The following is a 25,079-nucleotide window of genomic DNA, read 5'->3' as shown; positions in this document are numbered from 1 at the left end:
GAGCAGAGAAATTTTAACATAGAACAGGAAATCTGGATACAGCTCTGAATTATTTGTAAAGTTTTATAAATTCTTACCAAAAATAACTACCTGCTTCACCAGATCTGAAACTACTCTAGGAAAAAAAGCCAAATTCAAAATGCAAAAGCATATGAATCAAGTGGGAAAGAACAAATCATACAGACTCTGAAGTGTGCTATGAATTCTTTTTTTAATAAATGTCTTTATTTTTATTTTTTCTTCCAGTTTTATTGAGATATAATTAACAGACAACACTGTTTAAGGTGTACAGCATGATAATTGACACACATGTATACTGTGAATGATGACCGCGATAAGTTTAGTTGACATCCATTGAAAACTTTTAGGACCTGCTATCACAGCAACTTTCAAATATATCATACAGCCATACAGTATTTGTGCATTTCTGTCTGATATTTCATTGAATGACCTTAAGTTCCATTCATGTTGTCACGAATGGCAGCATTTCCCTGAGTCTTCCCTTATTCCTATGGTAAATGGTCCTCTTTCACCTGGGTGTCAAATGGAATAAATTAGGCGAGTCCTATAAAGCCCTAAGCAAAGATTCTCAATCAATATTAGCTAGTTACCGGTGACAGCAGCTCTCCTGAAGCACACAAGTCCAGTGGTCATTTAGATTTCTAGTTCTCTATCTGTTACATTTCTTGTCCTCCCTCTAGTAAATTTTCCTCTACCTTGAACTTCCTTACACAGTCTTCCTCCAAAACATTTCATCCTAGTCAAGTTCCCAGCCAGAAAAATAAAAACTCTTCTTGCTTAAGTCTCCTCTCTCCACAGCAGGAAACTATGCTACCTACAAGTTAGTCGTGCTTGCCAGGATAAATTTCCATGCCATGTTTGCAAGTACACATAAAGGTACCCTTCATCAACAGCTCTGTGCTTCTTATCCTCAGGAATCTGCAGTCAACTCAGGCAGATTCTGAGCAGCAAATCAGCCTTTGCCAGACACTGCAGGACAGCTGGGCAGCACTTGAGGTAAAGCCTTTTATTTCTGGTATTGATCCCTTGAAATTGTGTCTAGTGTCTGAAAATCTCAAGGCAGATATTCCTTAAGTGTTAGATTTCAACGTCTGCTTTAATATTTAACAAACCTTAATCTAGAGAATGATTGTTTCCAGTATTTTAAATTCTGTGGCATTTCCAGACTCACACACTCTCCCTAATGGAAGCTTTTAGAAATCCTAACCAAGAAGTGGCCAGAACCTGGCCCAGGAAGGGAGCCGTGCTTTGGGGATGGGGGAAGGACAAATTTATTTCATTCCGTGGCAGGCAAATTTTCATCAGTTAACGAGATGCAAACCAGGTAGAAACATTCTTACAGGTTTTTATTTTTCTCTTTTTTATGTGAAAGAAAAAGTCAGGAACTTGGGGTTATTTAATTATAGTTTTTAAAGGAAGCATATGTCTTTGTCAGAGCTCGGCATTGGCTGTCCTAGTAAAGAACGGATTGGATGTAGCTAATTTCTCCCCAAAGAACAACAGTCAGGCACTAACATAACTCACATCTTTGAGGTCCCCCAAAGCCTCCAGAGACGCTGGGCTTCATTGGTCCCAGTGACAATCCTGCCTTTTATGTTATGTTTTTAATCCTCAGTGATCTTTAAAAGAAAAAAAAATGAACATACAACAGTAACTAAATTAAAATGATGAAGGACTTTTTTCAGGATAAAAATACTATAAGAACACTTTAAAACCTTGGAAAAATATTGGCTAATATAAGGGGAAAATTCATACTATTATATAACCAACCAGAAATAGGCTATTTCAACATTTGATTTATATGTACTTTATAAAACAGATTTTGTAGAAAAATTGTTTTTAAGTTGAGGGTATAAATTACATATAGTTTCACCTTCTTTTCACTTAACATTATATTGTGAGAAATTCTCCATGTTATTAAAATTTTCCAGTATGATGAGTACTGAGGTTTTATAATAAAGTTGAGAAGTATGGATATATCATGATTTCTTTACCTTCCTTCTTTCCTTTTGTTCTTTCTTCCCTCTTCCCGCCTTCCACTATTCATTCCTTCTTTCCTTTCTTCTCTTCTTTCCTCCTTCATTTTCTCTTTCCTTTCTTCCTTTGCTCCTTCCTACTTTCCTCCGTCCCTTCCTCTCGGATGTTTTCTTTTCTAGTTTGGTCAAATTTGTACATTCATATCATTTAAATAGACAACGTAATCTACAAGGTAGAGGAGCTAGCATCTCCCACCACCGTCTCGCCTTATTTCCCACTCCGCAGGGCGACCATTTACAATTCAGTTAGCGACTATCATGTTATTTATTTGTACCAGTCAGCATTCAACCAGAGAAGCAGAAGCAGTAGGAGATATATATTAAGAAATTTAATGCAAGGAATTGGCCTAGTGATTGCGAGGGCTGGGTAGGCAAGTCCAAATCTATATGGCAAACCATCAAAAAAAGAAGGCTGCAACTCTGGGGCATGGGCTGCAGCGGCTGTTCATGGGCAGAATTTCTTTATTAGGGAAGCCTCAGCTCTGTCTTAAAGCCTTTCAACTGGTTGGACCAGGCCTACCCAGATTATCTAGGATAATCTCTTACTTAAAATTAACTTATTATGGCATTTAATCACATTTGCAAAATGTGATTCACAGCAACATCTAGATTAATGTTTGATTGAGTAACTAGGCACTGTATGTAGCCTAGTCAAGTTGAGATATCAAAAAACCATCACAACTTTTGAATATCTGATTTTCTGTAAATTCCTAAAATTCAAATTTTTATGTCAAAATCCCCTAACTTGTTTTGCCACAATGCCCCTCAAATTTTGTATCAAAATATGTTCCAAACACTCACGTATCAATAAGAGTGTCCAACTTGCCATATCCTTGCCAGCTTTGATTTTTAAAAATTGTTTTCTTATAATTAAATAGTTTTAAATGCTATTGAAATATTATTGATTTAATTTGGATTTTTGATTATTAATGACCATTTTTCACATCTTAAACTAGCTTTTCAAATCTTAAACTAGCTTTTTATATTAGTATTTTCTGATTGATTCGTTAGAACTGTTTACATATTAAAATGGCATTTCTTGTCATACTTGCAATTATTTATTTTCTCTTTTCTAGTTTGGCCTTTGATTTTTGTGAATAAAATTTAAATGTGGCCTCTTTTTGTCATGTTTCTCATGTGCTCCTGATTTCTCTCCATCTCTGTAGAGAACTTGCCTATTGTCTTTATGGCTGTAGAGAACTTGACCACTGACCAAAGCAAAAGCGTGGTAAGCCATGGCCTCAGGTAGTAGCCAACAAGATAAGGAGTGGGGAGCATTTGAGTTGTTGTTCCAACTCTTGATTCTATCCTAAGAGCCAGCTCAGCAAAACAATCAGCTGAGATAGTCACGCAGATGGTACTACCCTTATTGGCCCAACTTCAGGTGGATAAAAAGTTCTCCATGGGCTAACTTGAATGAACTAATGCTCTGTGCAGACCCCATCCCAGTGAAAGGTCTCCCAAGGGACATCTATTCATATTCGGCTGCAAACTATCTCCTGCTCATCTTCTCTTGTCATCTTGACCTCAGCATTTCCTTTTGCTCCTCTGACTAGTTTGGGCGGCCAGAAGTCCACGGAAACGCTGGTTTCCATACTTCAGAGAAGAAACAAAAAATGACCTCACTAATCATTTTTACTCAACCATTGCACCATTCTCCAACAGCATTTCTGTAGAGAGACATATCTCACCCTTTGTAGTAGAGCTTCAGTACCTCTGTGTACATCCTTCTCTAAGATAAGTGGGAAGCAGGGTGGCCCTCGGTAATAAATTTTCTCTACTTCCCCTTATTTACCGGCCATACCTTCTGTCTTAGTCCATTTGGACTACCAAGACAAAATACCACAGAGTGGGAGTCATTTCTCACAATTCTGGAGGCTGGAAGTCAAGATCGGGGTGCCAGCATTAGTCAGCAGAGGACCTTTTTCCAGGTCACTGACTTTTCCCTGTATTTTCATGTTTTGGAAGGGTCAAGCTAGCTCTCTGGGGCCTTTCTTACGAGGGCACATGAACTGAGCACCTCTCAAAGATCTCGCCTCCTAATCACATCACTTTGAGTATTATGTTTTCAACATAGGCGTTTTGGGGAGAGACAAACATTCAAACCATGGCACCTCTTTTACATTCTGACTAACCACAAAATACCATGTATGGTATCAATAGTTAAGGGATCAGGAAATACAGTCTCTCTCTCTCTCTCTCTCTCTCTCTCTCTCTCTCACACACACACACACACACACACACACTTAATTAATATGGCACTCTCCTTGCTGTGGAATACTCTCTCTCTCTCTCTCTCTCTCTCTCTCTCTCTCTCTCTCTCTCTCTCTCACACACACACACACACACACACACACACACAGGGTTAATTGATATGGCACTGTCCTTGCTGTGGAATATTGTGTAAGAAACCATTTCTCTCAGTTTCTCATCTATAAATGGGGATATTTACCATCTACCTCCTAAGGCTCTGTGAACATTAAATGAGATGATCCCTGTGAATAGCTTCACTTGATTACTGGAAGTCTGTTACACGTAATGATAAGAATACTAATAAATAACATTTTCAGATGCTTCCTTTGTGCCCGGCAATGTTACGGCAATTTCTATGTCATCACGTTTAACCCTCACAAAAGATATGAGACATCGAAGCTCAGAAAGGTTAAAGAACTTACACAGTGTCACAAAGAGAATGCCCTGATTTCACCTGCCAATTAGTCCTGAGGCCCTGGGTTCTGATTTTTAAGGTTTCCTCTCTTTTTCTGTATAAGTCAGGTTTCCATTAGGAAACTGAAGTCGAACTTAAGCTGAGTAATTGAAGAAAGTTGAATAAAAAAGTGGGTTGGGTTTAGAGATAATAAGAGATGCTGTAATACTCTGAAGTTAATAACACTAAGCCCAAAGGGGCAAGAAAAGGAAGTTATAGGAACTAAAAGGACAGTTGTAAACAGAGGGCTAACTGACAGCAACTGTGGACTTCGGTAGAGAGAAGTTCTGCAGGGTAGAAGTCTCAGAAGTAATACTTGAGGATACTGCTCTCTTTCTCTGATCTCTTGTTGTGTCTGCCTTTGACAAACCAACTGGGAAGCCAAAGACAGTGGAGTTCACTGATGTCTATAAAGGCTGGTGGGAAGGATGGGAGGATAAATCTGAAGGGGCATATAGAAACCACCTAGTGCTGATTCCATGAACTTATGACACATACATTACTTGACTCTCAGAGACACATGCTCAAAAGCAAAAACTTAGGGGTGGAGGAGAGAGAAATACAAAGAAGTAAATAAAAATGGAAAGTATTGCTAACATTTTGGTGTTTATCTTCTTTAAGAAGCAAACTTATAGAACCACTCTCATTAGTCACTACCAAATCTTTAGCCTGCCTAAATCTGTGCCCTTAGCCTGCGTTCCCTTTCATAATTTGGGAAGAATTATCCCTACCGTTAAAAACAATATAAAACAAAACAAAACAAAAATCAAGTCAATCATCACAGTTTGATCCTGGTTTATATCCCATTTCACCTACTCAAAGACTTCGGCAATTAATTATCAGCTCTTTTGTATCATCAATTTTTCCCTCCCTACTGAATCACTCCTAACGACACAAACATTTATTAATATCATCCAGTTTCATAAATGATCCATCAGCTACCCATAGCTGTACCCACTCCAAGTTTCTGCCGTTACAGTAAAACTTCCTAGAATTGTCTCCTTACTTCTCGTTTTCTCTTCAACTCACTCCACCTGAGCATTTGCCTCCATCACTCTTGATATATATGTTACCAAAGTTACCAAAGAACTAACTTCACCACTTTCTCCTTGAAACGCCTTTCTTTTATTTTTTATTTTTTATTTTCTTTTCTTTTATTTTTTGATGTTTCCTAGAGCAGCACCACTTTCTGGTTTTCTTTCTTCTTCACTGGCCATTTCTTCTCAGCCTCTTATGCTCCTCCTCATCCTCTATCCAATCTCTGAATGTCACTGTACCCCCAGGCTCTGCCTGGGCACGCCCTTTCTTACATCCACTCTCTTTCTATAGGTAATGACATTCAGACCCAAGGTTTTCAGAACTACCTATATGCTCAAGGCTTTCAGATTTATCACTCCAGCCTGATCTCTGAATTATAGACTCTCATATCGAACTATTGTCTTACCAGCTCCTCTTGGATCTCTACTAGGCATTTCATTTTAGCAGAACTCTTGATTGCTTCCATAAATCTACTCCTGTTGTCTTCTTTATCTCTGTGTTACCACAGCTCAGCAAGTTGCTCAAGCGAAAAATTTACCACAATTCTAATTTCTTTCTTTACCTGATACCCCATATCTAATCATTAGCAAATCCTGTTGACCATACTTTCAAAAATATATCCCAGACATTTTCACTTATCTCTATCTCTTCTGCTCTCATTAGTACTAGCCATCATCACCCCTTGCTTGGACCACAGCAATAGCTTCTTAACTAGTCTAACAATCTCCACATTTGACTTCTTAAAATCCTAAAATTGTCCATACGGCAGTCAGAATCATCTTGTTCAAACATACTAAAATCAAGTTACTCCTCTGCTTAAACTCTCCCTCAGCACACATCCTGCCTATTGTCTTTATATATCACTTAGAAGAATATCCATGCCCCTTAACCCATATGACAGATCCCCATGTGATCTGGTCCCTATCTATACCTCTAACTTATCTCATATGACTCTGCCTCTTGCATTAGCCACATCAACATTCTTTTTCTTAAATATGCCAAGTTTATTTCTGCCTTAGGGCCTTTGCTGTTGCTCTTTTGTATGCCTGGAAAGGTTTCCCCCCAACACCCAGATCACTGAATACCTAGTTTTTAATTGTCCTTTAGGTTGCAGCTTAAATGTTTCCTCATCAGAGAGTCTTTTTTCAAACTACTCTACCTAAAGTAACTCTAGCCCACCTTCCACCCCCAATCACATACTCAGGCAGCCTCTGACCAAGACTTTCGACTTTAATTTTATCAGGATAGCAGTAATCATGCCTGGACAGTGTCATACAAGGATATTTTCTTGTATGGTCCTGGATTTGTAGTTTATTGCAGTCTTTTCCCACTGGAATGTGAGTTGAGAGATAGTAAGAGCCTGTCTGTGTCCTTCATTGCTATATCTCTAGTATATAAAATGGCACCTGACCCAATATCTACTGAACAAGGGAATGATAGAGATATAGATAGATTCATAAATTTATTTATTCGTTCAATAAACATTTGCGGATATGTTTATGTACATATACACACATTCATCTGTGTGTGCATTTCAAGTACTTGTTTAACAAGTGAATTATATTTATATAGCTGCTATCTATAGATTTAGACTAGTAGTTAAGAGTGTTACTTTTGAAGCTACACTATCTGGGTTCAAATTCTACCTCTGACAGTTTATATGACCTAGAACAAGTTACTTAATGCTCCATCTGCAAATTGGGGATGATAATAATAGCTCCTGCCACATAGGGTTGTTTTGAGGATTACGTGAGTTAATACATGTAAAGCCCCTAGAACAGTGCCTGGCATGTGATAAGTGCTCAGTAGACATTACCTCAAATATAATATTAAAAATCAAAATCATTATTTGGGTGTAGAGTGAATTTGTGAGCTGTTCTTCTTTACTCCCTTAGGGATGTCAGCTCCCTTAGGGGACAGTCACTTGCCAAAAGCAAATGCTTCTCTCCCTCTTTCCCTTCCCCTCTTCCTGACTCTGTGTGGACATGTGGTTGTTCCCCATTCTCATACTCTCTCCCCCTTTTGCCCCCTAACTTATATGCATACATTTAGAAAGATTGGTGGGAAGAACTAACTGTTCAGTCAAATCTAAGAATTAATCTAATCTGGATAGAAAGAAATGGTCACTTGTACATAGGTTGGCCTGACCAGGACTGCTGAGCTCATTATTAGCCAGAATCGTTCAGCATGAGTGCCAGCTTTCCCTATTAGTACAAGGACTTATCCTTCCCCCGTGTCTGATCCATCGGGTAATATTCTCACACTACTTCCTCCTAGGCAACTTGAAACAGCATGCAAAAGAGGCCACAAGACTCGTGGCTTACGTTAGTAGTCTTTGAGCGTGGCTGAAGGACTGTAAAGTTGCTCATCTTTACATCTGTATGTTTAACTGCTATTCAGAAATGGTCAAATGGCTATGTTCCAAACCTGTTACTTCGTACATCTGCTTGCTCCCATCCCCAAGTGCTCACTTTTCTTCCTCTATAGCGAAATCACCAAACAGTCCTTGGAAAATATCTTAGCACACAACTGAAATGTCACTTCACCTGGAATTTATATGATGAAGAAAGTTCTTTAGAGAATTTAGAAGACAGGGTGCGTGATCAGAAGGAGTTTCTAAACACAGAATTCAAAGCCATTATGTACAATCTGTTCGCCTATGTTAAGCACCTCAGAGGTCAGAACGAGGCAGCTCTGAAATACTTGCAGCAAGCAGAGGAGTTTATCCCACACAGGAAGGCCCGCCAAGGCAAAATAAGAAGTCTAGTCACCTGGGGAAACTATGCCTGAGTCTACTACCACATGGGCAGGCTTCCGGAAGCACAGGCTTACATCGACAAGGTGGGAAATCTGTGCAGAGGTTTGCAAGTTCCTACAGAATCAAGTGCCCTGAAATTGACTGTGAAGAAGGGTGGGCACTTTTAAAACGGGAAGAAAAGTATTTTGAACAGGCTAAGGAGTGTTTTGAGAAGGCTGTGGAAAAGAAACCCAGCAACCCAGAATTCTCCCTTGGATTGGTGATCACACCATATTGTCTGGATGACAAAGCACCAACAGAGACCACCATTCGCCTTCTGATGTGGGCCATCCAGCTGAACCCTGATAACCAGTATATTAATGTTCTCTTGGCTCTGACTCTTCTAAATGAAGCAGAAGGAGACAAGCTAGTGGAAGAAGCCTTGAAGAAAACGCCTCATCCCACGGAGTTACTCTGCAGTGCATCTAAATATTTCCGAAATAAAGGTACTCTGGACAGTTATAGAATTACTTAAAAAGGCTTTAGAATCAGTACCAAACAATGTCTACCAACATCTCCAGAATGGATGCTGCTACACAGCAAAAGTCAGACAAATACAGAGGTCAAGAAAGTGTTCAACTAATGAAGGTGAAGAAGAAGTATAAGAAATGATGAAAAATGCTGTGAATCATTTTAAGAAAGTTATTGAGTTGAAAATTAACTTCCTGCTCCGACCTTGCCTGCTCTATGCTATAACAGGTCAGTACGATGAGGCAGAGTATTACTTCCAGAAAGGATTCAGAAATGATCTCACCCCTGCAGAGAGATATGCACTCTATCTACAGTACGGCAACTTTCAGCAGTACCAAAGACTGTGCATTAACACTGCCATCCACCATTACCTGGAGGGCTTGAATATCAATGGGACATTGACTGAGAAAGAACAACTGATCAGAAGCCTAAGAAGAATTGCCAATAAACGACACTCTGAAAACACCTCAGACGCTGTGGGTTGGCAACTCTCCAGATTCATTCGTGAATTGAATAGAAAAGGGCAGCCAACAGCTGACAACTCTGAGAAAAGACTGGAATGCCTGTTGGACAATCCAGTCACAGACGCTGGGAGATGTGTCCCCTCTGCCTTCCTGGCTAAGAAGGACAATAAGGAAATGGTAGAGGGTGCAGGAGGTACCCGCCACCCAGAAGAGCAGAAAGCTCTAGAGAGAGTCTCTAACCAGGTTTCTGAGTTTCAGAGAGAGGAGAGGGAGAGCAGGAGAGAGCGGTAGGAGGGCCGGTTTGGTGGTCACAAAGGGGAGAAATGGGGAGACAGAGAAGCTACAACTCTCTCGGAGGAGCTGAGCCTAATGGCTGGGCTTTTCATTTTGCTCTTTTTTCCCAGGTTCTGAAAATTCTCTCATCCAGATCTGGAAACTCAGAATCACTTTTGCTCTGTCATACAGATATTTTGAGCAAAAGCTCCTTTGGGAAAGCACTTGCTTTGGGACTACATGATTCTGGTTTCTCAGTTTGCATGATCCAGATTTCCCAGCTCTCCCCCAGTGCCTTTCCCATGGCCTGGCATACAACAGACACTCAGTATTTGCTGAGTGAATAGAATACCACTGACCATTGTTCCTCTTTTCGTGTTCCTTAAACTACAAAATGAATCCCATGTAAATCAAAGCTTTAAATGTTTAAAAAATGGAAATCATAGAAGTACTGCAATAAATCTCTAGAGAACTTTTTTGAATGTGGGGTCTAGAAGTTGTACATATGAAACAAGACACAAAAAGCATAAAATATTAATGAATTCAACTACATTAAAAACATATACTGTATAGAAGAGATACATTCAGAAAGTCCGAAGATAAATGACAAACTTAAAAGTACTATTTCAACATATTACTGAGTAAAGACTAAATTCTTTAACAATAAAATAGTTCCTGTTCATTAATAATGAAAAATAAACTCGATGGAAAAATGGGCAAATATCAGGAACAGACAAGAAATGGAAATGGCTTTTAAACATATGAAATGAGAGCTGATGTCACTCCCATTAAGAGCAAACAAACACTATAAGGAAGACTGTTTCAGGTCCACAAAGAAAACACCTTTTCTGAGTGTGTAGGAAGAAGGATTTGGGGAAACAGCCTCTACCATGCATTGCTGTTGAGATTATACATTGCACAGATGGAGGGAAGGGGTTGATTATTATTAGTATACATGAATCGCTGCCGTAGAAATTCCACTGTAATTAATGTATGCTGCGTTTGCGTATACGTGCAAAGACGCGCACATGGATATTCACAAAGCTTTGTTTATAATAACAAAGGACTGAAAAAAAATGTCCATTAGGTGACTTATTAATTCAATTTTTATATTCCATGTAAAATGTAGCTATTGTAAGGAAAAAAGGCAGTTTTAAGTGTTAAAATATAGAACACTATCTCTGAGATATATTTAAAAATAAAAAAAATAAAAGTGCAGAAGAGTGTGTATGGAATGCTAATGCTGTTCAAAGGAAGCAAGGAAGAGCAAGAGAGAGAAAGGAAAAAAAAAGCATGTCACAAGTATGCACAGAATATTTGAGGAAGGACATACTCCCCCTAGAGGAGCCTCTAAACCAGGAACTGTACATAATCTACTAGTCTCTATTTCCAGGTCTTTCCCCATGCCTTAACCTCTACTACCACCACCACCACTCACTCACCCCCCAAACATTCACAATATTCTGCAACTCTTTTTGCTGAACTGTAATTGTAACTATAAAAACTGATTTTTCAAAATTTCAATGCCTCCTGGAAGTTTGCTCTAACCATTCTCCTCCATCTGCTAGGGAATTTACTTGTTGTGCAACAAACTTCTTGGGAGCCCACTAGATGTCAAGTAATGTGATATGTGAAAGTGTACCACAATGAAAGGCACACATCTTTTACCAGTTCACACTACAATATTGTGCTTCTGTTGACAACACACACTCTTCAGTTTCCTCATTTCTCAATAACAGCTTCTTCCATTTTATGTGCTTTGCAGTTTTGAAAGGCTTTCATCTCTGTTATTAGATGTGTAAAAGTTTAATCTTGCAATCAGGTTAGAAACTCTAGGAAGTCAGGGACAGGGTTTTTAATTTCACGATGATGCTTTACCTTCCCTGATGTTGAAGGGTGTCGGAAACCAGCCAAGTCAAACCAGGTACCTGAATGGGGGAGCGGGGACTGAGAAAAAAGAGAAGACAGGGTGCAGGAGGGAGAACAGATCTCACAACTGTCTCTCCGAGTTTATTTCTTATGCTCCTTTTTATACATAATCTGTTCCTTTGTGTATCCCAAGATAACATAATTAAAATAACATCCTGAAGATCAAGGTACAATCGACACTTCCTTTGACACTCCCTTCGACACTCCCTGTTTCTATTCTTAATCTTCTTCCTGAATTCCTCAGAACCAGCCTTTTCCCTTTTATATGCAAGCAGGCCTCCCGAAATAATCCATGCACTCTTTTGAATTTTGGGAGCTTTAGCTCCCTACAGAAGGGCAATCTTTTCCTGTATTCCTTGGCTTTGCAAGAGTTTGGGGGGTCTCAGCCTGCAGCCCTTTAGTACGTACAGAAGGAGTCTAAACGAATGTGCAGAGTCTGCTTGGAAACCGTGAAGTACCCTAGAAGCTTTGCTTCCAGAGACCTGGTGAGGCAGCTGATGAGAGAGGTGGAAATAGTCCTACAGCTAATTAAAAAAAAAATCAGAAATTCATACACATGCAGAGAACACTTAATCCACATATCCTCTGACTACCTTTGCTTCCCTTGTACCTTTATGTTGCCTTTTTTATCTCTCTTCTACCTACCAATGCTTCTGTGATCATTTATTTTTAAAACTCTGTTGCTTCTCAAAATGAAACAGTGACAAATATTTGAGATATTCTTTGAGGACATTAATGTTTTGAATAAATACTCTCCTAAATAATACTATCAACAAAGGTTCTATACGAATATTAGAGTCTCTGGGACCACCTCATGTCAAAAAAGGTGAGATTAAAAGAGTGAATGTAGAAAAGGATCTCCCAGAGGATGGAGCCAGGGATATGGAGAACAGTGGCGAGGTAGTTCCCGTCGGTGAGCAGAATCAGGACCTAACTAAGAAACTTCCACCATTGCCAAGATAGAAGGTCTCCAAAATGCCTATCCAGGGAATTTCATCATATCTACAGATGCGTGACCTCTGAGATGTCTCCATGTTCCTTTTTTCCAATTGGGAGTGTTTATTATGATCACCATAGCCACCATTGCATGTAGTACACATGAGTTATCTAATCTTATCTAGTCTTAGTTTTTCTCTTTTTCTTTTCTTTTCTCCCCGCTCCCTCCGCCCCCCCTTCCCTTTACCACTGACCACTCCTAGGACTGCAAATTCATTCACTCAGTCTAGGATGGAGCCTGAGAATTTGCATTTCTAGCAGTTTCCTAGGTGATGTTGTTTATGACATGTAAGAATTAATGCATTGTACCACTTTGCAGCTGATGCAGCTCCTCAAGGTGGCTTTCCTCATTCTGGGAACAGCGAACAAGAACTCTCTTAGTCTAGGCTGAGATAGGGCAGCCTTAGGCCTATACTAGGACACAGACACATAAATATGTGTAACCAGAGTAATCAGAACTTTCACTGTTTCATTTTTCTCAAAATACAGCCAGGAGAGAGTTGGTTTTCCTTTTCGGTTTCTATTTTGCAACCACATCCTGTATTCTTACCTCACTCTACTCCAGCTGCCAGATAATCTGAGTGGCCCCTGAGGTGATGGCATCATATACAGGCACTTGCCACACAAATCTCTGAAGAGTGAATCAACATCTCTAGGCATTTCAAAACACAGTGACTATGTGTTTTCTCTGTACTTCTCTCCAATCAGTACTTTTATTAAGACTGAAACATTTCTATCCAATAGTTTTCTTAAATGCAAATTCCAAAAACCTATCATGTTTCCTAGTTTCCTATTTCAGCATTTCTTGCACATTTAGCATACATTTCTATAAATATGTAATAGAACTTGTAAATAGAATTAGCACTTGTAACTCTTGATGGAGACCTAACAGTAAAGATTTCCAACTGGGATAGGCTTAGCCGTGAATCCTAATAAAAGGGTAGAGGATTGTCAAGAGGCATAGCTTCCATGATAAAAAAAAAAAGCTTCTCCAAAGCTGAATAACCTGTCTCAGCAATCTCTGTTTTACTGGAACATATGTTTAACTTATGCTCTGAGTAAAATCTGGTCCTCAAAGATACCTGGCAATAGTACCTTTTTTCCCCTTGGGCCTACGTATATTGTACTCCCTCTGTGATTAAGGGTATGAATAAGGAAAAAGCAAAGAAAATACACCTGTTCTATCCTAACAAACCACTACAACTGTCAATTATGATGAGCCAGTGCTGAATGCCAAGGTGACCCACACGGATTTAAAATGTCGTGGAGCTCAGGGAAACCAAGAATGAGTGGAGATGTTAGGAATTATTTGGTTTAGGTTAGTGATCATGATGGATTATGAAATGTCTGAAGAGCTAAAGCTCTGGAAAAGGCAAACACTGACAGTTTCCCTTGGTAGAGTGTTACCCCCTTTTCACAGGAGAAGAAACTAAAGCACGAAGACATTCAATAATTTCCACAGTGTCACAGCATGTAAATGCATCTTGGTTTCCAATCCAGAGACTGACATCATCAGAATCCATGGTTCTAATCGTGTATTCATTCATCCAACAGCTACTTTTCGAACGCCTGCCATGTGCCAGGTATTATTATAGGAACTAGAGATACAGCAGTGAATGAAACAGAAGAAAAATCCCTGCCCTGTGCAGGTCACATAACTGCTCCTTACAGTGGCTTGTGAGTCATACTGGTGATAAGAGTGGGCAGGGTGAGGATGGGTTACCATTGCAGTAATAAGGCAGGGTGCTTGGTAAATGGATCCTTCGCTAGGATGGGCTCCCTTGATATCAGCTGATGGAGGACATCCATACAATTCAGCAAGAGGAAGTTTTTCTGACTCACTGCACAGAAGCAGAGTAAGGCCTAAAGGTTTGGCTCTTATTCAAGATTCATTTCCTCTAAGAGCCCGACTATTTCATTTTCCAGTTTCATTTTCTTTTTCCTAAAGTCAGTTGCCAAAAAGGAAGACTAATGAACCAGGCAGTGCTTCCATATATAAGTCTCTCTCAGTTATTTGAGGCAGAGGAGGAAGATTTCTGAAGAGCACAATAACCGAGATCTGAGACGTGCTTGGCAACCATGAGGTAAGCAGTCTCTGATCCTGTTGAAAATAACTAATCAATCTTGTGAAATGCAAATCCTGAGCAACCATGCTCCTAAAAGGCAAGTTTCCGACTTGTTTTGTTTGCTTTGGTGTTTGAGTATAACCTTTGCAGGTTGTACTTTTGTCATATCAATGCTGGCTTTTTTATTCCAAAGTTATTTTCTTCCTCATACAGTCGAGCTTCCTAAGGGTGTTTCTCCCTGGGGAAGCTGAGAGCCGAGTTCAGAGAGGAGTGAGGCAGAAAGAAAGAGGGCAGAGAAGAGAGAGTTAATCAGGCAGGAGCTTCATTTAAAGGTGGAGCTGGAAAAATTGCTCCTGGAGACTGTCTCTCTTCTGTTTCTTATTTGAAAAGACTAAGTGGGGTGCTTTTAATATGATTCTTATTTAATAAGAGATCTCTTTTGAGCAGAAATTGTTTAAAGTGTACCGAGTAGCAACCTCACTTCATCTTAAGGTGGACTTGACTTTTCATGTGCTCGTAATTCATGTCAACTTTGTATTAGGGCTGGTAAAATGTATTCATTTATTCAACAAAAATATAGTTGATTGGCTAGAGTCCTTCTATCTGAAATATGAAGCGCTTGGAGAGGAGCGCTTAGAGAAAATAGTCCCCACCTCTCAAATTCTCTCACACCCCAGATGGGTAAGACTGCTCTGGGGAGGAAGTGTTAGCTCATTGGGTAGGAAGAGAACACTCTGTTTTCTTCAGTCTGAGAATGGGGTGACCAGAGGGGATTCCTACGCCTCAGCCCTGGGAGCTCCAGAATCCAGGGACAGCAGCCGCAGCACTCTCTTACTAGAGAAAACATGACCTGCTTTCTCTAAGTTTCTGATCTCTCCTCTTGAAAGATATGTTTTCTGTTATCCTGACTGAAAGAGGAAAAAGATTTGAGGTATTTCCAGATGTCTGTTTCTATAGTAATTCAGAATCTTGAGAATGTTTGTTTCTACTTCTTAGAATTTTAGCGTGGTCTTCTCCGAGTATCTTTCCCATAATACAGGCCCATAAGTCTCTCTTCTAATTTTCGTTGATTAGCTATAGGCACTGTCACCACACATTGCCCCTGTGCTCTAAGATAATGGTTATCCAATTTGATTTGAGCTGCTGTAACATTCCTGGGCTTAACCCCTGACCCCGACCCTGGATTCTGCTTTGGTAGTTCTGGGTGGAGGGCGGATGATGTGCATTTCCAACAGGCTCCTCGGTGGTTCTGGTACTGTTCTCAGACACTGAGGGCAGCACTAGCTCTGAGCCTGGTGAAGTGTCATTGCGGCCTTGATCCAAATCAGAAGCAGGGCAAAAACAATGTTATTGTTATGTAAACAGAAATTGTAGAGGCATCAGGACCATAAGTCTTACAAGTCTGAGTCCAGGAAGCAAGTATTTGGGATCAGATTCTGAGTTACCAATGGAAATAAAAACCTGTAGTTACTCAGTGAAATTAAATGCCTTTTGAATGGTTGATCAAAGGGATTTTACTAAAGTGTATATATTAAATGTCTCCTGCAAATTCACAATTGACTATGTTTTATACATTGAAGATCTTTTCAACTGTGTTCACCCACTGATTCTTTTGTGAAATGAGAAAGGAACTAAAGAGCTCTTGCGCTTAAGGAAATAGTCCTATAATCTCACTGAGAAGGACGATAGATCAGATTGGACATGAATTTTCAAAAAGAGACTGCTGTTATTACAATGCAGATACCAGCCAGGCACTCTCCCTGGCTTTGCTGCTCCCCTCCCCCAAATGTGACATCAAAAGGCTCAGACAACCTGGTTCTTTACTAAGACCTGCCTGGGGCTTTGAAAGGACATGGATCTTTCCCTGAGAGGAAACTCCTATCTATTTTCCTTCGTATTTTTTTGTTTATTCTACTTGGGATAGTTAAGTTTCAAATAACAGAAATGAGCAGGAACTGATTTAAAGTTCCTGTCATGACTCACAGGACGGACACAGAGGACTATAGCAATACCAAGAGGACTAGAACAGGACACTGGGGAGCTTGGGGGACCCAGACTCTGTGTCTTCTCCAAGTGCATCTGGGTCACTCCCTCTGCAGCATATACTACAGAATATAGTCACCATCAGACCCCTAGCATGCACAGCACTCTTCTTGACATATGAAAACTGCCTCTGGCTCTTTTATTCCCTCAGTTTCATTGCCAGCTTCCACTTGAGTTTGGGAACCCAGCCATGGTCCAATTAAAGTGGGGATTGGAAGGTATGAAAAGTGAAAGGTAGGGGACAGGAAGAAAATGGAGAATATAATCTTGCATATTTCAAAAGTGATCCTTGCCATAGTACATGACCTCCCAGATATCTGTCTGTTGGTTGCCAATGTCAGAATCCATAATATTTAGAAGATCAGCTCTTGATAAAAGGCTAATTAATATATACCATAAACATTTTTTTAAGTGAGAAAAGGCAACATTTTAGAGACTCCTATGTAGGCACTGTAGAAAAACAGTTTGGGGCTATTAAAAATTGTTAATCAATTCACCTCCAAAGTTATTCAAGATAGGGTTTTTGTTTATTTGTCTACTTGCTGTTTCTGGTTGGTTTTGTTTGTTATTTGTTTGTTTGTCATTGGTTGGTTTGAGGTGCAACATTAAGGGGAGTGGAAAATCCTTCCAGAAGCGTTGCAAGGACACCCTATGGGAAAAAGAGCATTTCCCATAAGAAAAGATGGTAGCTGTCTTGTGAGCCTCCTCCTGGAGCTGTCCTTCTAAACGTGTTATGAAAGCAAACTACAGGAGAGCACAAATAAAATTTCAAAAGAAAATTAAAGCAACAAATGCAAAATTATTAATAAATCAACACAATGAGACATGTTAAGAACAGAAGTCACCAATCTAAGGGGGAGGAGTGATTATATTTATTCCAAAATAAACGTTTAAGACATTGCCAACATATATAGTAATCAAGGTAAAAAATGAATAACAGAAAAGTAGAGGAAATTAGTAAAAATTTAAAATGGTTGAAAAAAATTTAAATGGTTGAAATGGAAAAGTTCAAAAAAATAGGAATATAGAACGTCTAAATAATGAAAAGGACAAAACAAAATCAATTTGATAAAAAGGATTGGATAAACAAAAAAAAATCAATTAAAGATATATAAAAAGCTCAAATAATTAGAGAGGACATAGAAAGTAATAAAGATTAAAAATTAAGAACAACTAAGGAATTAATAATATAGGCAATAAAATAGTGTTGAATATCAAAGGGATAAAAAAGAGATTAAAATCCGGATGGCATTAAAACATTAAAAGAAGAAAAAATTATAAAGTAAAATTTTCAAAATATAAAAGTAAATATTAGGTAGGAGGAAGAACAGAAACAAAGTAATTAAGTAAACTTACTTCTTTTATTTCAGCATTTTATTTTATTTTATGATTAGTTTCAAGTATACAGTTTATGAAATGATCCCACGATTACTCTCTCTTCCCTCTGGCTCTACACGTCACCATTACATTACTGCTGACTGCATTCCCTATGCCATGCTAGCCTTACTTTAAAAGTATGGAAAACCTCCACTGAAATCCCACAGTTCCCACAGATCTGGCTGCCTCTGCAGAGGCCCTCACAAGAAGAAAGCAGAGGGCTAGCACTGCCTAGGACAAACTGAGAGAGGAGGCATCCGAATAATGCAAAGGAAAAGACTTGCAGAAATGACCTACTTGGTCAGTTGTAGATTAACCATTTAGATCTTTAAATGGCCTTCTGGAAACTCTTGCCACACCTAACGATCTATAAATAGATAGGACTGATGGTCTGGGACTTCCTTCCTCCTTGCAGCCCCAACCTGAAACTCCCCCACCCATCCTGAGTCAGGAAGTGCGCATAGACCCTCAGACAAAGAAATCATGCGCCCCTTGCATGGAACACTATCCAGGTATATAAGCTGTAAGAAAGCTAACGGGAAGGAGCTTGTGCCTTTGTTCGCTCCACCGGCCTAATAAACTCTCCTTCCTCTAACAAAGTTGTCTGAGAGTCCAAATTTCCTCTGTCGAGTGTCGCCTCCTGCAACAAAACTGCCTTAATTTAGGGAAAACTGTCTCAAGTTCAGAGACCTGCCCACTGTCCTCTCCCTAACTCTGCTGCCCACAGTCACCCTGTCCCTAATTCCCTACGCATTTAATTAACATTTTTCTCCAAACTGTAGAAAGAACAAAAAAGGAACAAACGGTATGATCTTTTGTACTGGGTTTCACACCCTTTCAGAGGAGAATTGTATTCTCCATGCTCCTGTTTCTTACTCGGTGAATCTGTGCTGTCTCCAAATGTCCATCTTTCTGCTTTGCCCTACAGTGAGGCCACAAAGAACTCCTTGGAGACCAGCCTACGGCAACTAAAATGCCATTTCACCTGGAACTTGTTAGAGGGAGAAAAGTCCTTGGATGATTTTGAAGACAGAGTGTGTAACCAGACTGAGTTTCAGAACAGTGGATTCAAAGCTACGATGTACAACTTGCAGGCCTACATAAAACACCACAGAGGCCAAAGTGAGGCAGCACTGGAAAGTTTACAGCAAGCTGAAGAGTTAATCCAGAGAGAGCACGCTGACCAAGCAGAAATCCGAAGTCTGGTCACCTGGGGAAACTACGCCTGGGTCTACTATCACATGGGCAGACTCTCAGAAGCTCAGGTTTATGTAGACAAGGTGAAACATGTATGCAAAAAGTTTTCCAGCCCCTACAGAATTGAGAGTCCTGAGATGGATTGTGAGGAAGGGTGGTCACGGTTGAAGAGTGGAGAAAAGCGCACTGAGAGGGCAAAGGTGTGTTTTGAGAAGTGTCTAGAAAAGAACCCGAAAAACCCAGAATTTGCTACTGGACTGGCAATCTCGAGCTACTATCTGGATACATGGCCACCATCTCAGCATCCCATTCGTGCTCTGAGGCAAGCCATTCGCCTGAATCCTGACAACCAGTATGTTAAAGTCCTCCTGGCTCTGCAACTTCAAAAGATGAGGGAGGAGGGTGAAGGAGAGAGGTTAGTTGAAGAAGCTCTGGAGAAAGCCCCGTGTGCAACAGATGTGCTTCGTGGTGCGGCGATGCTGTATCAAAAAAAAAATGACCCAGACAAAGCTATAAAACTGCTTAAAAAGGCTCTAGAATGCATGCCAAACAACGCCTACCTGCATTGCTATATTGGGGGATGCTATAGGGCAAAAGTCTTCCAGTGTCAGAAAATGGGAGAACATGAAATGTATGAGAAAAGAGAAGAGTTACAGAAACTAATAGAACAAGCTGTGTATTATTTAAAGAGAGCTGAGGAGCTCAATAGAAATCTTGCCCATGTCTGCTCCCATCTTGCCTGCCTCTACAGACAGGCAGGTCAGTATGAAGAAGCAGAGTATTACTTCCAAAAAGAATTCAGCAAAGAGCTCACGTCTGTGGACAGACAAGTGCTCTATCTGCGATACGGCAACTTTCAGCTGTATCAAATGAAGTGTGAAGGCAAGGCCATCCACCATTTTATAGAGGGTGTGAAAATAAACAAGGAGTCAAAGGTGAAAGAAAAGATCAAGAACAAACTGCAAAGAATTGCCCAAACCAGGCTTTCTAAAAATAGAGCAAATCCTGAGGCTTTGCATATCTTGGCGTTTCTTCAGGAGCTGAATGAAAAAAGGCAACCAGCAGATGAAAATTCTGAGAAGGGTTTGGACTCTGGACATCTTGTCCCTTCAGCATCTTTACCTGAGGACTGAGAAATCAGGATGTGGTGCCCATATGGCTACTGCTGAAAGGGAACTGAAACCTTTCCACCAATTTGGTATTCAAAATATTTAACAACTGGTATGGCATAGGCTACAGTCAGTACTGGATCAGGATTATGGAAGAACTCCATTGGGCCAAGTGAATTGCTCAGGGAGTTCTAGGAGGGGGACTAGATTGGGAGGTAGGTCCTGTGGCTTGATAAAGGGGCTATTTTCCAAGAGACTTCTTGGGAGCAATTTGCTTTGTGACATTATCTTAGTCATCCTCTATGGGGCGATGCCATGGGTTTGTTTCTGTGTTTACACAAAGCAACCAGACGCCTCACATCTGTAACACCGTGGTTCACTTTTGCTAAGTTTTTCTATCCTTGTAGTCATTTGAGATCCTGCACAGGAAAGTGCTGTGGCCATCCAAAGGCCGGGGGACCAAAGCTTAGATAAGGCTGGTGTCACGCCTCCCCACCCCGCCCCACTCCCCAGTCTGCCTCTTTCCTCCTGCACTCCAGATAATTCTCAATCTAGAATGTCCTACACAACAGGAGTTCGATTGTCCCATTAACTGAAGTGGAAACATAGTTTGAAAAAGAGCCAAGAATACGTCCAATCCAGAAAGGACATATCTCAGAGAAGCAATGGGGTCAGGCAATCACAGTTCAAGAGTTTCAAGAGGGACATGAGGAGAATTTGCCTCCACTCTGCTCTCCCTATAATCGTAATATAACTTGTGAAAAATTTAAAAGATTCTGTACAATATGCTAGAAACCAAAATAATACATTACTTTAAAACTTGTGCAAAAGATAAATGTCTCACCAGTAGGGATAGGGACGGACTAGGCAAAAAAGAGAAAGAGAGGAATGCTGGTTTGCCAATTGTGGATTGTGATCATATGGAGACATTTTTATCTTCTTAGCCACTATTAGGAAAATTTCTTTGTAGGATGAAGATTTGCTTTGTTCAAAAAAAAAAAAAAGTTTTGATGAGCCCAGGTTCAAAATCATAGAAAAGCAGCAGAACAGGGAATCATTTGGTGGCTAAGAACCTAGTGAAAGGTCTTGGGAAATGTTATCAGTAATGGAGGGTTTTCCCCTCATTAGAAATGTTGTAGATTAGGTTATACAAAACTTCTTTTAACCCTGAAAAATGTTATGGAACCCCCAAATTAATGATATGTTTTGGGCAATTGGGATTTTCTAGGTAAATACTGAATAGACAGTGAAGGTTCATGTGACCCAAAACAGAGTCACTGACCCAGCACCAAGGCCATCAGTAGCCTCAGCTGCAAAATGTTTGCCTGTTGGAATTACTTTAAATTTAAATGATGTTACCCAGGGCTGGTGGGGGTGGGTACAAACTTACAACTAATAGATAAAAGAGTCGTGGAGATTTAATGCACAGTACAGTGAATATAGACAACAATATTGTATTATAATCATCAATCTCGCTAACACACTAGATTTTAATTATTTCCACCACAAACAAGAAATAATTATCTGGATTGAGAGAGATGCTGTCAAACAATGGCAATCATATTACAATATGTAACTGTCAAATCAATGTGTTGTATATCTTAAATTGACACAATGTTATATATAAAATGTTTAAATTAAGTGTACATTAACATTTTTATTAAGCAATTAAAAATTATATAAAATTAAAGGCTTTTTAAATTAAAAATTCCAACTACTATAACAATGGTTTTTGTGGGTTTTTTTTTTAATCAAAAATAGTGTTGTGAGCGCTTGAGATCATCAGTGTGCATAGTATGGATTCCTGAAAAAAAGTCACAGATTTAATTAATAAATAACAGATGTGATGTAACATAAAAGAATATTCTGGTTCTTCTGAAATTTTGCTATACCTTAAGTTTTCCAGACTCAGCTATGGATAGATAAAATGTTATGTGGCATTCACAAGGCTCATGTGCTCAGTGCATCAAATATTTCATATTCAATAGATTAGTTTGGAATGAGAAAGGTTTTATTTATTGAAATGGCGCCATGACAAGAAGAGAGCAGATTTTTAGACTTCTCAACTCCGTGTTAAGAGAGCCCAGAATTCAGGTTTCTTTGGTATCAAGGAAAGGGAATAGGAGGGGCACAAGGTGGGATCCAAGGCAAAGCAGGAAAATCTCCAGATATCTTTTTTCTCAGTTGGCTCTCGACCTCTGCTGATCAGAGTCTGAGTCCGAGATTCCTGCAACTCGTTTGATAAACAGTCATGGTTTTACATATCTTTTCTCATCTATTCAGGAGGCTGTTTTTTCAGAATTCCTCTAAATCAGTTAGCATATCTATAATAGAAACTATTCACCTGAAGGCCCTGGGAGAAATGCAGGCTACAGTTTGTGGGAAGAGTCAGAGGGAGAGAAACAGAAGCATTCCACCCCGTTACAATTATCCTGGGTATAAACTGTTTCCAATAACCCAGACTGGTCAAACATCGTAGCCACTGAACAGAACAAACCTTTTTTTTCTACAGCCTTCTTAAGATGATGCAGGATAGGGCAAATTTCCCCGATTGGGGAAGACCTAGCCCTGCACTGAGAGAAGAGTGTCCTTTGGCAGAGAGTATAGAAAAAAAGTAACACGCACGCCAAAGTTAGAGTCAAAAAGAAAGTTTATTAGAAAAGGTGTAACACTCCACAGAAAGAGCGTGGTCTCCTCTCAGAGTCAGAGAGTAAGAGGAACCCCAAGTGTTATGGAATTCAGTTTATATATCATTCTTTAGTTCCCGTGAGTTATAATTTAAAGACTTTGTTTACCCATTCCCTTTGATATGGGCATACAGTGAGAAAGGGGGAAAGGGAAGAGTATGTAGCATGAAAAGGTAAGAATATGTAGCAGGACAGGACTGCTGACCGTTCCCAGCCTTTAATCCACAGATTCCCCAGAGTTTTAGCCATAGGGAATAAATGATTTTATTTGTGTAGGGCAGCCACTTGAAGACTTTGTTTTTCCTATTTTCCCTTCAAAGTGTGGGGAATGGGTTGTTAGCAATCCCAGTAGAAATCTTCCTGTGTTCCGAAGGTGTCCTCGTGGCGAGCTGCAGAGCTGAACAACATATTGCAGTCTCTAAACATAGCTTGATTAACACTTGCCTCCTCCCTACATTAAAGAAGGACCAAGATTTCAGCTTATACCCTACCCCCACACTGACGGGGAGTGGGCTGCTGCCTTTCTTTCTGTTAAATCTTGTTAACATCTTTTGCTTCCATTCACATTCTGTCCTCTTCTGACCTCCAGTATGAGAAATAAGGAAATGCCCGATTCTGGTTTGTGCCCCATCCTGGAGGCAGTCTAAAGGCATGTTGGAGATATCCATATCAAGTACAGAATAAAAAGAGATGGGAAGCCCTAAAGTTTCTCATTTTTCAAGAGGCCTCTGGTGGAAAACATGATTCACACCAACTACAAAGGTAAACTCATTCTATTGGACTGAATTGGAAAAGTGTACATGTCAGATGAAAATTTAGTTCGCTTTGCCTGAGTAATATTATTAGATCTGGTGTCTAGGGAAGAAAGCTAGGCGTGTTCTCAATGGAAGGTAAGATGGACATGGACGCTGACCTTGAGCGAGGACCATCGACACTTGTAGTGTGCTAAAGAAAGTACACCAGGTGTATGTGAGGCAAGATAGATAGCCCAGGAACAATCCCTCCCCCTCCAGGATATGTTTACAGAAATTTTTTTTTCTTCAGACCTGCTTCTGTTTTAGCCCTGACAAAGGGAGATAAGCCAAAACTGGTCTTTTCCAGCTTAGAAGCCATCTTTGGCTAAGGCATGGACTTTGGCTAATTATAATAACATTATAATTATTTGAGGACTTAAAGCTAACAAAGATGATTTTTTTTTTTGGTAAAGACAGGTATACTTATTTCATATGACAGCACATTTCACAGGATATGTACAGAATGTTTGTATTCCACTAACTTTAATACTGTACTTCTATAAAGTATGTAGTTATAAATATTGTATGCCATACAAGCAATAAAATTCTTACATATAAACAGCAATCTACTATAGAGAACAAAGATGATTGAAAGACAAAACAAAATTATGATACAGCTCACGTTTCCTAAAATGTTGCTATCCAGGGAACAAATGGGACCACATTAATTGGAATGACTTGTAATTCCCTGATTCTTAACCACATCTCCCAGTGCAGGACATTTGACTCCTCTTAACATACTCACCCAGGTAAATAACATGCCCCCAACAGGTGTTTCCTAGGTGTTGATGAACTAATCTGTTAAAATTATCTAATCATATCAGCTATTTATATCGTTCCAGCACCCTCTTCTAAACCGTAGGACAACCGAGTTGAGGGCTCATGCTGCCTGCATCGCTCAGCTAATAGACCAACAGAAGAGTTGGGATATTTAGAATAAACATTTATTGTCAGAACACCGGTGATCTGAGAAGGCAGCAGGTTAACACCTTCAAAACTGTATTGCCCTCTCAGTCTGGCTTAGCATATTTAAGCAACAATCTGGGCATTATTCCAGGAGCTACTTGATGGTTG

General features: G+C 39.8%; 1 protein-coding gene and 1 pseudogene across 1 annotated transcript; both read left to right on the top strand.

The window, feature by feature from the left end:
* Positions 1-8,212: 8,212 nt before the first annotated feature.
* Positions 8,213-9,204, top strand: LOC102879221 (annotated as a pseudogene).
* A 5,308-nt stretch (positions 9,205-14,512) lies between these two features.
* IFIT2 (interferon induced protein with tetratricopeptide repeats 2) lies at positions 14,513-21,566 on the top strand. Its single transcript, XM_006925966.3, has 2 exons — positions 14,513-14,816; positions 19,147-21,566. The coding sequence occupies exons 1-2, from the start codon at positions 14,812-14,814 to the stop codon at positions 20,546-20,548; spliced, it is 1,407 nt and encodes a 468-aa protein (XP_006926028.2). The 5' UTR covers positions 14,513-14,811; the 3' UTR covers positions 20,549-21,566.
* The last annotated feature ends 3,513 nt before the right edge of the window (positions 21,567-25,079 follow it).

This window comes from Pteropus alecto, unplaced genomic scaffold (assembly GCF_000325575.1).
Source record: "Pteropus alecto unplaced genomic scaffold, ASM32557v1 scaffold88, whole genome shotgun sequence".
Classification (NCBI taxonomy): domain Eukaryota; kingdom Metazoa; phylum Chordata; class Mammalia; order Chiroptera; family Pteropodidae; genus Pteropus; species Pteropus alecto.
Note: the sequence above shows the minus strand (reverse complement) of the source record. Positions and strands in the feature narration are given on the sequence as shown.